This window comes from Camelus bactrianus, chromosome 14, assembly GCF_048773025.1.
Source record: "Camelus bactrianus isolate YW-2024 breed Bactrian camel chromosome 14, ASM4877302v1, whole genome shotgun sequence".
NCBI lineage: Eukaryota > Metazoa > Chordata > Mammalia > Artiodactyla > Camelidae > Camelus > Camelus bactrianus.
This window is the reverse complement of record NC_133552.1, coordinates 58,678,655-58,695,392: the sequence shown is the minus strand read 5'-3', so window position 1 is coordinate 58,695,392 and position 16,738 is coordinate 58,678,655. Positions and strand designations below refer to the sequence as shown.

Below are 16,738 nucleotides of genomic sequence, written 5' to 3'. Positions count from 1 at the left end.
TGTGTATAGATAGATATTTGTGTGTGTGTATGATCTGTAACCACCACCCAGATTAAGAGACCCATCATTTCCAATACCCTAGAAGACTCTCTTTTGCTTTCCTTAGTTAGTATCACCTATTACTCCCCAACCAGAGCTAATGGATATTTTGACTTAGTTTCGTTTGTTCTTGAACCTCATTTGAGTGGAATCATACACTATGTAGTATTTTGTGTCACTTCTCTTTGTGATTTTGTCTGTAAGACTGATACTTATTGTTTCTTTAGCAATAGTTTGTGGTATCATATTCTATTGGCACAGTTAATGCTGACAAACATCCATGAAATGAAAAACAACCCAGAATCACTGATTAACTCAACATTTTATTCCTTTAGGATATACGCGGTATTCCAAGTGATCGCTTGAATAGAGTGCTAAGAACCGTGGAATCAGCAAGACATGAGCGAGAAAAACAAATACCCAACATTCAGCAGATTCGCAAATTCCTTGAACATCAGGTCAGCTGTAAAATTGAGGAAAGAACACTACTAACTGCAGGTAAGTCTGTTACCAACTGCCATGTCATTTCTGCAGACGGGAGTGAAACAGAACAACTGTTTCATAATTTTAAATGGTTCACAAACTTCGACATTTAATTATCAACTCTATTACTATTTGAACAATTAAATGCTGGGTCTCAAATTTTGTTTTTACATTAAAAAGCTCCTGTAGTGAGGACTCTAGTCCCCAGAGATTGGCTGGGCTTGTTCATTTCAGTGCCACTGTAGACAGTGTTGTAGTGTTTTCTTTTGCTTTTCATGCCCTGGAGACTCATGAGTGACACTGCTATTCCAGATAGGTACAATGCTTCTCAAGTGGATACCCTTTCAACTGGAGAAATACCCAAAGCAGTACACCTTCCTCCCAAAAGCAGACAGTTGATTAGACAAAGACCTGTTTTTACTGATAAGACATCTGTTCCAAAGTGAGTATTTTCAACCTTGAATCTTTTTTTATTGATGTTTGTCTCAGTCAGCTTGGGCTTCCGTAACAAAATACCATAGACTGGGTGGCTTTAACAATAGAAATTTGTTTTCTAACACCTCTGGAGGCTGGAAGTCCAAGGTCAGGGTGCCAGCACAGTCAGGTTCTGGTGAAACTTCTCTTTTGGGGCAGACAAACCCCCTTCCTGCTGTGCCCTCACAATGCAGAGACAGCGCACGCCTTGGTCTCTCTTCCTCTTCCTACTAGGACCCTAATTCCTTCATGTGGGCCTCACCCCCATGACCTCATCTAAACCTAATCACCCCATCTCCAGATACCATTACACTAGGGATTAGGGCTTCAACATACGAATTTTAGGGGGACAAGCATTCAGCCCACAGCAATGTTTGATCCAACAGAGAATCACACTTGGAATGCCTCCCTGTCTCCATTAGCTGCTGCTCACTCTCTAATAAAGCAAATTCATAGATATTTATTTTAAATTCTGTTATTTACTCATGCTGGAAATATTTTTCTATTGTTTTTAGAGTTAAGAAAAATATCATGGAAGATCATTTTCCCAGAAAGTCCTCAACCATTGCGTGAGTACTGAGAGAGCAGCTGGTGGTGATTTTAAAAAATTCTTTTCATTGAACATTCCTTTCATTCTAAATGAGTATGCTCACTGTGGTTCACTGGATCCATAGTTACTACACGTAATATTTAATTTGTGATTCCTGTGTGACATCTTTGTTTCTTTATCAGATATTACCTAAGTCAACAGCATTTATCCCATGTGGCCTCCATAAACAAGTAAGGCCTGAGTCATTTCTGTTACCCACCCCCCTCCCTGTCCCCATGTCCAATAATTTTCAATAAGCATGATAAATTAAATGCATGATGTTGCTGGACCCATGATAGTGCAGTCAGATGCTATTTTAGTGTGGAAGTTGATAATGGCCCCAGACTTTACTCTCTTAGGCTCTCTAAGGATACTAAGATTCCCAGCTCAATCATTTGTTAACTATGCCACCAGTTCAGTTGCTTACCTGTTTTAAGCCTCAGTTTTCTTATCTGCAATACAGGATGCTGCTGCCTTTTTCACAGGATAATTCTATAGATGAAATGAGAACATATGAAAAGGGCTTGGCCTCAGTGCTTGGCACTTGTGGCTACTCAATAAACTGTAGGTATATTACTGTTGTTATGAGTAAAACTAATTTTATAATAATTGAATTTCATCATTGGCTTATTCTGGAAATGATGCTTTATATCTTCATTAAGGCATTATGTATATGTAGTAGAGGCAGTATATAATATAGTAGAGACTATAAATAATAATTCACCCTTCAAAACCACTTTTCATGTACATAATCTCATAGGAAGAGCCTATTTCACGGGATGTAGTGTAACTGAACACTGTCTGGAATTTAGGTGCTCAATGAATATTTTTTAAATGAATGAATACAAATCTGAATTTGTTTCACTTTAAAATAGGGTGATAATTCATGTGATAGTACAAATGAGATTGTGTACTTATGTAAAAGTACTTGGTAGGGTGCAGTGTAAAGGTAAGCTGTAAGTAATGACACTATTTTAAAAGACGGTGTATTTTATTGCAGAAATTTTTCTTCCCCTGCAAAATGTTTTTCTTAAGTGTGTGAAAACCAATATTAAGAATGTACAAATTTGATATGCATGACTGGGACACTGTGCTGTACACCAGAAATTGACACATTGTAACTGACTGTACTTCAAAATAAATAAACAAACAAATAAATAAGTAAATAAAAATTTTTTTAAAGAATATACAAATTTGGGTTTAGAGGAGTAATGTCATCACTTCAGTCCATTTTGGTAAATACACCACGTGATTGGCAGGTCTGGATTTGAAGTGACTTTTTAGCCTTTTGCCTAAGTCCTGGACCTGGCCGCTGTCTTGTTCCATGGCCACACAGTCGTTTGTGATGCTCCCTGAGAAAGTTCCCACCACTTTAAGGGGCATATTGTCTGTGACTCCTGAAACATGGAAACAGTGCCCCTTGTTTCGGTTTTGATTTGTGTAGGACCCCTCCCTTTAGTTCAGAGGAAGAGCTGGATGATGACGACCTCATCCGGGCATATGCGTCCCCAGACTTACTTCCTGTGCAGTCGTCTAAAAGCAACAAGAGTAGCCTGGGAAAGAGCACCACCAAAAGTGACACTGACTGGACCGAGGGAAGTGAAATAGAGGACTCTGACATTTCTCCCAAGCCCACAGGTAAGCTTTTATCATTGAAAATCTCTCAAATTTTGTTTAGGACAGTGATTCTCAACTGGGGACACCAAGCACTGGGACTGGGAGCTGAGAAAGTGCTCAGGAAAGGAGGAGGTTAATCCAAAAAGCTCCTGCTGCCTGAGGAAAACAGACAGGACTTGGCAAGTCATTGATGTTCAGGTGGGAGGAGAGGAAGGAGTTGGGGAGGCCTGGATGTATTAGTAACAAATACAAGGGCTGCTATAACAGAGAACCACGCACTGAGTGGCTTGTCTCACAGGAGCTGGAAGGCCAAAATCAAGGTGGCAAGGTTGGTTCCTTTGAGGGCTGTGAGGAAAGGGTCTGCTCTGTGCTTCTGTCCTTGGCTTGTAGATGGCTGTCTTCTCCCTCCACCTCATCACATCAACTTCCCTCTGTGTGTGCATCTGTGTCCAAATTTCCCGTGTTTGTAAGGACCTGGTGACCTCATCGTAACTTGATTACCTCTTTAAAGGTCCTTTCTCCAAATCAGGTCACATTCTGAAGTACTTGGGGAAGGACTTAAACATAGGCATTTGGGACACAATTCAACCCCTAACACTGGGTCACTGTGAGAACAGCTGTTCTACTACACAGTGCTGCATTTTGGAGATGGGGCAATCCTAAAGAAACAAAAGGTCCAAGTTTATAACTGCTGATAATTTGCTGAAGAGAACTGAAGCTAAAGGGTCATTAAAAAAAAAAAAGAAATTCTGTTTAATGCAGTTTAAAAATTATATATTTAAGCATATCAGATGTAATTTACTGTGTATAATTTGTATATACCATGTATTTATATAATTATGTAAAATATAACTACTCATTTAAAAATAATTGATTTTTAAATACTGTATGAATATACTATTCTGTAGGCTCCTTCACTAGAATTATAAAGTTTCTGACCATGTACCTGAATGAGACCATCCTTCCTTGATTTAAAATAAAAATTGTATTCTTCTAGTCTAGCGGACTATGATTTTTTTAAAAGGGATTCTAAGTGTTTAATGTAACCTTTTTAACCCCCAAAATACATCAGTTGACTTAAATTTAACAACGTATAATTACTTGCAAAGCCTAGACTCTCAAATTGTTTGTAAGGTTATTTTGGAACTGAAGATAGATATTAATTTTTTTAACTTCACCTATTTTCTATTGGTCCTACAGGAACCTCCATTAAAACATTAACTGGAAAAGTTGAAAAGACGGTTTCAAATCACAAAAATGTGAATAAGCCAGTTGGTGGGATTAATGTTGCTGAGGCATTCCTCAAAAAAGAACTAAAAGAAGATCTAAAGGTGAAATCACTTTTACTTGCTAAACATACACAGACAAATCATCTTTTAATGAATACACTTTAATAGTTGTATTTTTTATAGTGAAATGTAAAACAAGTATAATTGTTACAGAAACGACAGGCTAGCCAAGAAACAAGCACCACTCGGAGGGTTGGAGTACTCAGATGTATTACACCGGCAGGCTCAGAGGGGCTTCTGCTCCAAATCCCTGAGCACCTCCAAGACATGTGTATGAGGTTTTATAGAGCTAATTACAAGCTTGGGGTTATTAGCCAATAAGGCACGAACAGCAAAAGCAAGGATCAGTACACTGGAACTTATCTAGTAGGAACAGATCATGTTACTGACACTTGTTGAGCTTGGATTTAAGAGTTAGCTTGTTATCTGACTAAACTTCAGATTTACGAGTTAGCCCAGCAACACTTAGATCAGTAAACCGACACTTACTACATTTAATTTACGAGTTAGTTTGTTAGTCCAGCCTGTCTTTTCCTTCTCATAATTATTTTAGAATAGTAGAGGTTGGGATTTTTACCTTGTTTTCAGTATTGTTTCTTCCCATTCCACAGAGAATCAGAGGTATTGGAAGGATAACTGGTAATAACACATCATACACTTACCAAGTTTTACAGGTTTTCAGAATCCTGTCCCATGCATCATTTGACTTTTGCAGACATTAGGTAGTTTATTCACGGTCACTTGTGGCTGACCAGAACCTGGGGCCTTCGGGTCTGAGTCCGGGGACCTTTCTGCTACTGTAGGTGACCTGGAAGTAGGGGCTTTCCGGGGTTTACCCCCACTTTGGGAGCCAGAGTCACAGGAGAAATGCTTCAGGGAGACTGAGCGAGCGGAGGGCAGGGCCGCGCTCCTCTGAGCCTGATGGAGGCGAGGCCGCACATTCCGGCGGCTCCGGCACCTGGACGCCGGAAGGGTTTCCGTGGGGTCAGTCCCCGCGCGGCTCGTCTGTGTTTACCGGGTCTTCCAGTGTAGTTGCTCTTTTTCACTTAGAGCAGACGTAATTCTTCCCTGTTCACCTAAGGAATCCAGAGCTTTCCTCACATTACTTTTGTAAGTTAGCACCCCCTGTGTTACACAACCTAGAAATGAGAGGAAGTGACGTCATGGAGAGCGCGCCGACGCGTCCTACTCAGAAAGGGCGCCGGAGAAACAAGCGTGCCTTTGGTCCGGGGTCGGTTCTGCAGGGCCTATGTGATGTGTCCTGCAGTTAAATGTCCTGTTATCACAAAGGTAGGAGCCCCAGAGCCGGCCTAGCTCCTCCTTGGGGGGCACCCTGACTTGAGTTCTGCAGCGTAGTGTTTACAGAATGTTCTAAATTCGTGATTGATGAGTAGGAAACGTAACATTTCCATGCAATGAAACAGACAATAAACATGGTTCTCTCCACTTTCACAGCACAGATTTCCATGTCACTGCCCTCCAGAGATGACCAGATAGGGGATCTTCTGAGGCTCCCGACTTCTTATCATGTGTGTCGGTGGCTCAGTCTGGCCAACAAAGTGATTGAGGGGCTCGAACATGCAGTTTCTTTAAGAAACATTCATTATCCTCCACGTGTTTTTTTTTTTTTTTTTCAGTGTGCAGATGTGGATGACGATGACTGGGACATATCATCCTTAGAGGAAGAAAAATCTTTGGGGAGAAGAATCGAGAGAGAACAGAGGGAACCCCCACCTGTGAAGAAGGAATCAAATTCTATTCAAGTGCCAAGTGCCTGGGGTGCAACTAACCTGAAAGGGCCAAAGGGAGAAGGTTCGCTCCTTTGGTGTCTAGTAGAAGCCTTTTTAAGTATCTAATTAAACTATGCTAACATATCATCAGACAAAAAACACTCTGTGGGCATAACAAAGAATGTTATATTATTCTAATATGGACTGAATGCAAGCAATTTACTTCTTTCTATATATTTACTAATTAAAAAAATTTAACTTTAGGTCTAATTTTTAGTTTTTAAATTTTTAAAATACATTTTTTGAAAATGCCCATACAAATACTCACTTTATACAGATGCCTCATAGAAATTTAAATTTCTGATCTATACCTAAATGAGGCCATTTTCCCTGACCAACTTCCTGTATTCATCTGTTTACATAGTAAATTTTTTCTTGATTTTCTTCTAAGGAAGGTTTCGTTTCGTTTTTAGCATTGGAGCCAGTGGGATAAATGACATGAAACCATTCACTGCATTTGTACCTATCCACGCAGTCTAGAGTCTGGATAATAAGTCCAGTAACTCTCAATCCATTTAATTTTAAAAACCAGGAAATGTCATTTGTGTTCTTTTACTCAAAGTGACTCTTCTCCATGCCACGCCCAACCCCCGCAGTGCCTCCTCTCAGCAGTTCTGCATCAGTGCATCTCATGAGCCGTGCCTCTGAGTAACTGGGCTCAGACCCCTATTTCTAGACTCATCAGCTTTAGACGTGACCTGTCAATGTCCTGCTAAGACAGATGAGGATTTGGCTCTTTTCCCCATTCCCTGCACCACTCATGCCCCTTCTTCAGTACTTTTGTTCCCCTTTCTGTAATTTTAAATGAATGCATGCACATCTCTACATTTGCTCTTTCGGTTTGCAGCAGGATCTCCTGCTGCACTCCCCCCTTTGTAAGATAAGCCGTTGCTGCCTCTACCCTTTACTTGGCCTCTTCTCTCCACCAACATGTCATTCATAACACTGACCTTCTGTCACCATTGTAAGTTTTCTGTGCAGCGTCTGAAGATCAATCCTAATCGTTGAAAAACCAAAAGACATTTTTATGTTACAGCGACTCTGTAAGGGCACAGGACCAAGAGGACACCTTGAGTACATTTCCTTCCTCCTGCAATTCCGTGACCCCAGGCCCCTCAAAGGAAGTACTTCTAGAGACACACTCAAGTGGAATTCTCTGCACTGTACTATTTCAGTGGTGGCTCAAGGCACTTTTGAACTAACTTCATATTTAACCTCATCTATCCTAGAAAATCTGTCTTTACCACCTAGTCCCTCCTTGGATTGTTAATTTCGTCCTCCTCTCTTTACCGCTGTCAGCCTCCAGGCCCTGTACTGAATGCCGGGAAAGAGAGGCCGGGAGGAAGCTTCCTTACAAGGGCCCTGCGAGGCTGCCCTAGAGACGTGGCCATCCTGTGGCCAGGTTGTTTCCTGCCTCCGGCACTGTCTCCTGTGGGAGCTGGAGGTGGGGTGGCGAGCAGACTCAGACACTCAGTGACAAATTGCAGTGTGAAGTTATGGATTTTTATGGGCTGGACAAGGTGCTTGTTTAATCACTGGGGCCTCCCCTCCCTCCCTCCTCTCTTTCTCCACAGGACTTCAGGATGAATCAAGCACACTGAAAAGCAGCTTAGTCACCGTGACTGATTGGAGTGACTCTTCAGACGTGTAACTGTCATCCCACACGTCAGGAGGTCCTAGCAGACGCCAGCAGTATTTCAGTCCTCAGCCTACAGGACTCCAATGCTCCTGCCTGACAGTATTTCCCACAATAACAAGGAAGCTGGTTCTGAAGGAACAAGAGTCTCTTTAATGGCACCTAATGCAGTATTGAAAAACAAACTGTCAACAGTATTTTGAAGCATATAAAGGTGTTTAAGACTGCTGCTGCTTTTAAAAATGACGTGTCATTGAAGTCATAAAAGTTTTTTCTTTAGAATGGTACTCTAGTATTTAAGTGTATTTTTTTCAACTAATATTTAAGTGAATTTAAAAAAAAAAAACTTACAGCAGGTTTTGGTTTGAATTAAAACTTTTTAAAATATCTTTCCCATGTACATTATCACATTGGAAGTGTTTTATTATAAAATTCTGTTAGTATCCGTAGAATTGAATTAGTAGAATCAGTGAAATTCCAAGTGTAGACTGCTTATTTTTCACATAGAAGTAAGTTTAGAGTTACAAAAATGTAGCTAGGCCCATGTTAACTACACTTTCCAGAAGCACCTTTACCCTGTGCCACTTTGAGCCATTGCAAGCATGTTGTTTGTTACTATTAAACAATTACTTCAGATCTGTACTATTTCTGCAGCATAACCTTGACCTTGGATATTTTATGAATAAAATGTAGCAATTTTAAATGTCAATTAATTTATTGGAATTTGAGTAGAACAGATCAAGTCAATACTAAATTTGTATGTGTCTGTAGTTTTTTTCACTTTTTAAAATGCCCAACCATATTATAAAATACCTCAAAACTAATTTAGTTCTATTCTTAACAGTGACATTTTCAACAGTCAGAAAGTTCATATAAACTGTTTTTTGCATTTTTTATACTTTGTGGTACTATGTGTACTCTGTTTCCAAAAAAAGTAACATTTTAACTAAATGGTTTGTTGGGTTTTGGATCTCTCTTCATTTTGTCAACCTTTCAAGTAAAGCCCTCCATTACATCCTTGTGACTGTGGCTGAGTTATTCGAGCTGATTTCTGAGTTAGACTTATCTCATTAGGGGCTTGTAGCTTGTCTCGGTAGCTATGCCATGTTTGCTGACTTAAAGTTAGAACAATTTTTTATGTTTCTGCCCCAGCTTTTCACTTGTGGGCCACTGTCACTCTTTTAAAAACTTCCAACAAAGACCAGCTTATGTAAATGTGCTCGCTTTCTGTATAAGTTTCTAAAAGCTCTAACAAATGTGCTGAATCAAATTTTCACTGTAGTAGGACAGAGATAAGCAACCTACAAAACACCTAAGAGGGCACATAGGCGCCTGTGTTCACTCCGTCACTTATTCCAAAGAGATCTGCTGAGTTTCCTGAGCTTATTTTTTTAACATGCATTATTAGTTCATTTAATTAGAACAAATTTGAAGTGTAGTAATTATAATCTTCATCTTAAAGATGTGATAAACTGAGGGTTACACAATAACTTGCCAAAGGCCATACAACTAGAAAGTAGCATGAGCAGGCTTTAAACTGGGTCTCAGATCCAAGTTCTGGGTCTGCCACGTCTTCATTCCTGAACAGAAAGGGTTGGGAAAAAGTGATGAACTTCCGCTAAGTAAATCCAGCATTTAAATGAAGTCAGTGCATCTGTGTCATAAAGGCCACGTCTAGTCCATTTTTAGATTGGACCAGAATTCGTTTGTCCATTTTCCTCTGGGCCATCACCTTCAACTCCCTGTTACTGATGCATAGCTAATGTGTTTCTGGCTCCTGAAAGAGCTTTTCTGTGCTTTCACCCTTCCTCTCCCTAAATTCTGCAGGACCTGGAATAGTTCAGTACAGTCGAAACATCACCTTCACCAGTACAGCTCTGAAGTATAAAAAATGGTCTTAAACACACACTCACAAAGGCCTGCCCCTACACTGGCCTGTAACACCTAACCTCCCTCCATGGCTTCCAATTCATTTGTATCCCTGGGAACGGTATTCAAGTATTATAGTCTAGTGTATATATATATAAAATACATATACATATGTAACAAACCTGTTCGTTTCCTTTTCTTTCCATTGAGCACCTCTAAACAATGTGATTTTCCTCTTTAAGCCTTTCACGCTTCAGGAGAATGTTACGGTCACCCATGCCACGGTTAGTATTGGAAAGTGTCTGACTCACAGATGACACAGATGCCAGTTCTTACCCAAGGCTTGAAACTGTATATTTCACCCTAGACTGCCTCAGTTCAAAGTCCTGGTTTTGTCACTCGCTGTGGCAAGTTACTTAAACTCTGCTTTCATGTGCTCCTCTGCCGATTCAGGACCCTAACAGTGCTCTCCTCACAGGCGTTGTGAGGGTGGAGTGAGTCAGGGCGCATGTAGTGTCTGGAACAGCGCCAGGCACCCGCACATGTAGGTAACCACTGCCCTTATGGACATGCGGTAAGACAGCCAGCTCTAGAAATAAAACACTGTCTGTTCAGAGGTCAATGCAGCATCTTACGTGTCTTGAAAAATGCGTAAACTCTCCATTACCACTTAGTTCCACACACAGGACCTGAGCAACACGCTGGACGCAGCTGTAATAAGTGAGGCAGGCACCACACGGCTCCAGGCCTGCCTCTGCTGGCTCTGAAGGCAGCCACAATCAGCATCTCTCGCTTGGCTTTTGCTGATTCCCCACCCCAGAACCTACTTTCTGTATCAGAGAAAGCTGAGCAGGTATTTAAGGCGGACGAGCCAGGCAATGGGCAACAGCGTCTTGGCCCCGTTAGCCCTTCCTTGAGTAGTTGTTGAGGAGGATGGTGGTGACAGACAGGTGTGAGAAACTAGAAGTCAGCTCTATACAGCCAGGAACGTGTCCGTTCAACCCAAACATCTCGAAGAAGAATGTTAGATCTCCCCCATACTGTTTACAAGACACCACTCCGTCTATACCTTCTGTTTAATATATGAAGGAAAAGAAACATAAAAAACAGGGGCAAAGACTGCAAGGTCTGAATGATTAAGAAGATGACATTATGAATACTTTTGGAATCTTTGGTGCTAAATACATTACAGGTTTTTTGGATGTATGAAATATATACAAATTCTGTAAATAGCCTGTTTATTTTTTTAAAGAAAGCCACAACAGAAAACGATTAGTATGTAACTAGGTCAGGACATTTACATCCAAATAATCAACAAATTCTTCAAATTCATATTTGAAAAGTAGTTTGAGTGTTAATTATAGGAGAACCTCGGGATCATTTTGTGAACAGTTCACGTTTGTCACGAGCTCAAGACACAGCTTGTGGCTGTGCTCTTTTCAGACGTAAGCATTTTTATCAAACTGTTTTGAAGGGTTTGTGGTTTTAAAGTCTCCTTCTCTGCCAGGATACTTTGTCCGAGAAGACATGACAGACGTGGCCCCATTGTACGTGTATCCCATTCTGAAAGGCAAAACAGTTTCATAGGGTCTCTTATATGGAGGGCAAACAAAAACGGGAAGAAACCACTTTCCCCCTATTTCTGTCATCGCTAAGTTTGTCTTTCCCTGATTCCTGTTCACTTTCTTCCCTCTTCTCTCTCGCTTCAAGAACTGCATCAATGTCATTTCCGAACAGCTGGTGTGATCAAGAGAATCTGCAGAAGAAATGGCTTATCTGTCCGGTTACTCTTCTTCAAAGCTATTATTTTAAAACTCATCTTCCTGGAACCTAGGAGACCATAGTGACCTTTATCAGTAATTTCTGCCTTTGTGAAAATTACGAGACCAAAGTGAAGAATATGCCCCCAGAGTTAGACCTAATATAATATAATACAATATAATACAATAATATAATATTCAATATAAAATGTGCTATACTTAACTATTATATTTACTATATATCCCTAACCTTTCCCAATTCTAGGTTTCTGAAGTTACTAAGAATCATGTGAACTATCTATAATTTGTCCTACAGGTAACAATTTAGAATACTATTAGACTTTTTAACAGGTCATTTTTGTCTCTTTTCCATACCTGGGTGTTTTGCTGTTGTCAGATATTGAAAAGCAAAATATGACACCACCAATTATGCAGAGTGAGGCTCCTGCCCATCCAATAAACAGAGCAGCTCCTAATTCATACCTGTGAGGAAGTATTGCACAAGTATTAGGGCTTACTTATTTGGGGAGAAAACAGCATTTAACACTACTAGCCAACACTTACTGAATGCGCATAACACATTTTTGCTGTTGGCGCTTGTACAGGTCGTCTGAACATCTCTATCTGTATAATGCTTTAAACATTTTCTCAAAGAGTTTTTATAGCTATCACTTGACTATATCTTCCCCACATTCCGAAAGGAAGATGAAGGGATCCCAGCAAGCAAAGCAGAAGCAGTCAGCAGAAGCTGGGAACTCCTGGCTCAGCCAGCAACTTTCCTCTGGGCTCTGCCGAAGCTCACAAAGCTATCTATTTATTCTGTTGCACGGAGCAAATTATTTAGACAGACTCCAGTTAGAAAAAGGACAGCTGCCTCTGCTTTCATTGCAGTTCAATTCAGTAAACGTTTTTATCAAGCACCCGCTGCATGCAATCACGTGCAAGGTGCTGAAAGGCGGCACAACATGTCACCCCCAACCACACCACTTAGGCATAAGGATTATTTTGAGCTGAAGGCAACTGAGAAGAAGCAGATACAAGAAAAGCTCTCTGTCCTCCCCACTTCATTTGCCTAAAAGCAGGACATGAATTTGCAAAGCTGTCCCCGCTTTCACTCTCTACCAGGAAGGACAGAAGTTTATTCCCGGAGACACTGTCCATCATGATCAGACCACAAATGACACCAGAGAAATCCATGTAACAAACTTCACTGACTCTTATCTTCCGTTGATTCCCTCATTATCTGCCTTCCCATAGTTTTTGCCCCTGGAAGCTCAAAGTCCTTTTTCTTTGTCTTGTCACTTCTCTAACGTTGTTCTTTTGGGGGGGGTTAAGATGAGTTCAAGTTCAAATTCTAGCCAGTCCTGTGAGTTACACATCACTGGGCACTCCCTCGTGTATGTGTGATGCACATGCTAATAAACTGTTTTTCTCTTATTAATGTCTTTTTTCAGTCTAATGTATAGGACCCCAACAGAGAACCTAGGAGAGTAGAGAAAAAAAAATTTTTTTTCCTCTTCTAAAGTGTCCATGAAAGATCAGTGACAGATACAGCCTCTTTTTGCTTCTTACTACAATCTAGTGGGAGGTGAATAAAAAAACAACTATCGCTTAGTGATATGAAGCACCTTCCAGACGCCAGGCCACAGGACTCTACGGGTGATCAGAACAGATCCAAGAGAGACCGCCCAGCCCTGGAGAGGTCATGCTAGAAAGGTACAAATCACACTACTGAGAATAACAAAGGAAATCACTTACAGCAGAGGGCTGGAGGAAATCCTTTTAAGTGTGTGTGTGTTTATGTATATATGTATGTATGTATATATAATGTTTCAGAGAAACAAACAAGGAATGAGAAAATTCTACTAAAATCTCAGGAGCTGTGTGTTCTCACGTCTGCCTATCCTTTTCCTGAAGGACAGGATTTTTTTTTTTTAAATAAAGAATTGATTCTCAGTCTTTTTTAGCCCACAGACCTCCATCACAAGGCAGAAACTGATGGACACCATTCCCCACCTAACGCCGCTGAAGTCAGAGAGGGATGGATCTGTTTGGATGACACAGACTCCAGAGAGGGGCTGAGGAAGGAAAGGAAGAGGTGAGAGTAAGAAGGGAAAGGATGGGGCCAGCGCAGCCTGTCCCCATGGAACAGGGTGCAGGAGCAGGCCAGGCTTGGGCATCACAGCCACATGCACAGCAGCCGGCGTGAGCGGCCTGGGCCCGTCCTTCACCTCATGCTACGTGCCATGTCGCTATGTGTGAACTCCCCTCCAGGCAGGGGCAGGCTTCCCAGTGTGGTGTGAGTCGCAGCAGTGGTGGTAAGACAGCGTGGCCCTAGCGAGTGGGAAGAGGAAGCAACATTTACACAAGATGAGGGCCTTGTGGTCCACCTGCCCATTTCCAGATCTGGCTGTCAAGATAATTTCACAGCCTCCATCTGCAGTTGGGAAGGGGAGACAGACACGATACACGCTGCCCTGGGATCCCTCCTTTTCTCATGCCTGTGTTGCCTCTCCCGGGAAAACAAGGTGCTAGCTGAAGCACGGAACAGCTGTGAGCTCCTCATCCTGCACTGCAGCACCGATCAGGCTCTGGGGACTGAGAAACTCCTCCAGCTGCTCCCATCAGAGGCACCGGCAGATGCAGAAGTTGGTTGGTGTAAGTGGAGGGAAAACCCCTTCAGTCTGCACCAAAAAAGACAGCTCCAAAAAGCACCGAAGAGAGAAGTGCACCGATGAAAAGAAAAGAGCTGGGTGGATCCAGAGTGTTAAACTGGTTGTTTTATAGATTTCTTCATCACATATCGTGTTACACATCTGAAAAGGATATCCTGGATTTCCACAATCAGCCCTTCTTGTATATTTGAATGAGATTATACAAATAAAATGAGCAGAGGGCCTGCCAAGCTGTAGGTGCCTGTCACTGGACCTCTTAAAAACATCTGCTAGTCCCCTAGTAAGTGAGCATTGAACCCGTCTGCTGCCATCCTTTCACTAAAAGATGAGCATGCTGAAAGTTTCTACTCGGAGGACATTACTATAGGATCACAATTTAATGATACTTCCTACTTCTCTTTATTTTTTCCCCTAGAGTCTAGGCTGTCTTCTCTCCTGAAACTACGCATTAGTATCTGACTCTTAGTTCCCACACCCCTAGAAGAAACAGTTTGAGATTTTTCTTAAAACAGTTAGCTTTCTAAAATAGGATGCTAGTGCTGGGTACCACAGTTAAAAATGTCTCTAATTATTAATTGGAGTCAATTAGAAGTGAAGGTGGTAGAAATCATAAACCATAGCTTGGCACTATGAATTCATTTAAAAAGAGCATATGAATGTGTACAAATCAGAGGATAAATTACCCAGACAGCACAAATGTTGGGAACTATGTCTTTATATTCATTTAAGCAACCTGAAACATTCTGAAGGAATTTAGGAATCATGAGTTTGGCTTATATTAAAAACTGGTTCACTTACTCCTGTTTTTAAATATATTTTTAGATTTTCTTGAGGTGACTAAATATAGACTCTATTCCAAGGAGAATATCATTTCCCTTTGAATTCCTTGTGAATTCTGTCAGAGACAAACGTCTAAGGAACAGCACCAGTTTAGAGTTGAAGTCTTTGAGCAACTCCACGTCTACACCGGTAATTGTTAACTATTTGGATTGAGGGCTTCTGTGGCTTGGTTCTTTCTTTTACAGACTTTTTCTTCTTCATTCTGTTGAAAGACACGTATAGCAGTGACTTGAATTCACACCCGTCAGCGTGCGTGATCTGGCAGGAAGGACTTGTCTTATTGAAAGACAGGACTGAGAGTGAACCGTGGAATATCCACTCCAGTTTGCTCTGGACTACGCCTCCTTTGACACTCATCGGGAAACTGTCTCTGCCTTTCTTCATTTTTGGTAATGCTAAGCAGCTGACTTCAATATCTCAGATTATTATCCAGATTTCAAATGATCCATTACAGGTCTTTCTTTGGTTAACAATATCCTCCTGGCCCTAGACCAGAGCCTTTCCCACTCAGAGCGAGGCCTTTTTATTATGCTGTTACAATCGCCAAAGCTTCTTCACTGTTCTGAAAGGCTATAAATCTGCTTGGCACAAGACAGATCCACGACCGTCAGGCTGAGGACAGAACTTCATTTTACAGATCGGAACACTGTTTCTGCAACATCTCTCAGACATTCTGCTTAAGGGCTAGGACTCAACAAAAGCTGCCTCATGACCTTAATTCATGTAATTTATGTGAATACAGTAAACAAGTCAATAGGGAAAATGTTCACTTCTATACAGAGAGAGTAGAACACAGATTAATCACTTAAGATTTCTGCCCCCCCCCAAAAAAAACCCATAAAGGTCTAAGGCATTAAAATGGACTCTGAAACACTGGATGAAGTTACTCTCATCCACCTGCTGTACCTGGGGCTCCTGGCCACTGCTCACGGCTTTCTTTCCTGTTGAGAAAGCCGGGGCAGAACCACACTTGGCGGCCTTAACTGTGATGCACTTCACTCTTCACCTTGTACCTCAGCCTTGTGACCTGCACAGTAATGCTGAGGGAATGGACTGAGGAACACCCCTCATTTTCACCTCCTATTTTTGTCTTTCTTGCACCCAAACCCCTGTGGATGACTTGATGTGCCCTCCACGGGGAACAGGTGTAGTTCCCTGGTCACCACCACAGAAATGACAGGCCAGGCATTGTGCTACTCGTGTTTTGGGGCAGATGAGGGCACAGCTCTGTTCTCAAGGATCTCACAGTCTAGCAGGGATGGTCAGATATTAAGCAAATAATTCGAGTGTGATGAAACATAACAATAGAAGCAGAAGAGCATGTTTTTGCAAAGTAAACATGACCTGTTCTCCCAAATCCATATAGACATGGTTTAAGTAAAAGTCCACCATAACAACAGCTATGAGTACTGCCAGGATTTTGTTTTGTGTGCTGGGTCTTGTGGTTTTTTGGGGGGTTTTTTTTGCATATTTTATCATATTTGATCTTCATTACAAACCTGAGAGATAGGTCTTACTACCGTCATTTTACAAATGAGAAAACTGAAGCTGAGGGAGATTAAAATGATTGCCCCATATCTCAGCTAACAGAACCGAGACTTAAAACCCGAATCTGTGACTCCAAACCCTGAGCTTTTAACCGCCACTCTTTCTTCCTTTTATGTAAACTTTAGCTAA

The 16,738-nt window shown here is 41.3% G+C and overlaps 2 protein-coding genes across 12 annotated transcripts in view; one reads left to right on the top strand and one right to left on the bottom strand.

The window, feature by feature from the left end:
* The window catches only part of DZIP1 (DAZ interacting zinc finger protein 1), a 47,963-nt gene extending 39,029 nt beyond the window's left edge, over positions 1-8,934 (top strand). For 5 of the 9 annotated variants that reach the window (XM_074378428.1, XM_074378423.1, XM_074378421.1 and 2 more), the window contains 8 exons: positions 375-537; positions 835-964; positions 1,512-1,565; positions 1,729-1,776; positions 3,030-3,223; positions 4,403-4,533; positions 6,129-6,303; positions 7,856-8,934. In XM_074378428.1, coding sequence (XP_074234529.1) covers positions 375-537; positions 835-964; positions 1,512-1,565; positions 1,729-1,776; positions 3,030-3,223; positions 4,403-4,533; positions 6,129-6,303; positions 7,856-7,932 — 972 coding nt within the window. In that variant the 3' untranslated portion in view covers positions 7,933-8,934. The remainder of the gene's footprint in view (positions 1-374; positions 538-834; positions 965-1,511; positions 1,566-1,728; positions 1,777-3,029; positions 3,224-4,402; positions 4,534-6,128; positions 6,304-7,855) is intronic. The other 4 variants (XM_074378429.1, XM_074378425.1, XM_074378422.1 and 1 more) reach the window with 1 other exon arrangement.
* Positions 8,935-10,844: 1,910 nt separating this feature from the next.
* CLDN10 (claudin 10) overlaps positions 10,845-16,738 on the bottom strand; it is an 88,935-nt gene continuing 83,041 nt past the window's right edge. For all 3 annotated transcript variants that reach the window (XM_010959686.3, XM_074378430.1, XM_010959687.3), the window contains 2 exons: positions 11,922-12,029; positions 10,845-11,349 (listed from right to left, as the gene is read on the bottom strand). In XM_010959686.3, the coding sequence (XP_010957988.1) occupies positions 11,226-11,349; positions 11,922-12,029 (232 nt within the window). In that variant the 3' untranslated portion in view covers positions 10,845-11,225. The remainder of the gene's footprint in view (positions 11,350-11,921; positions 12,030-16,738) is intronic.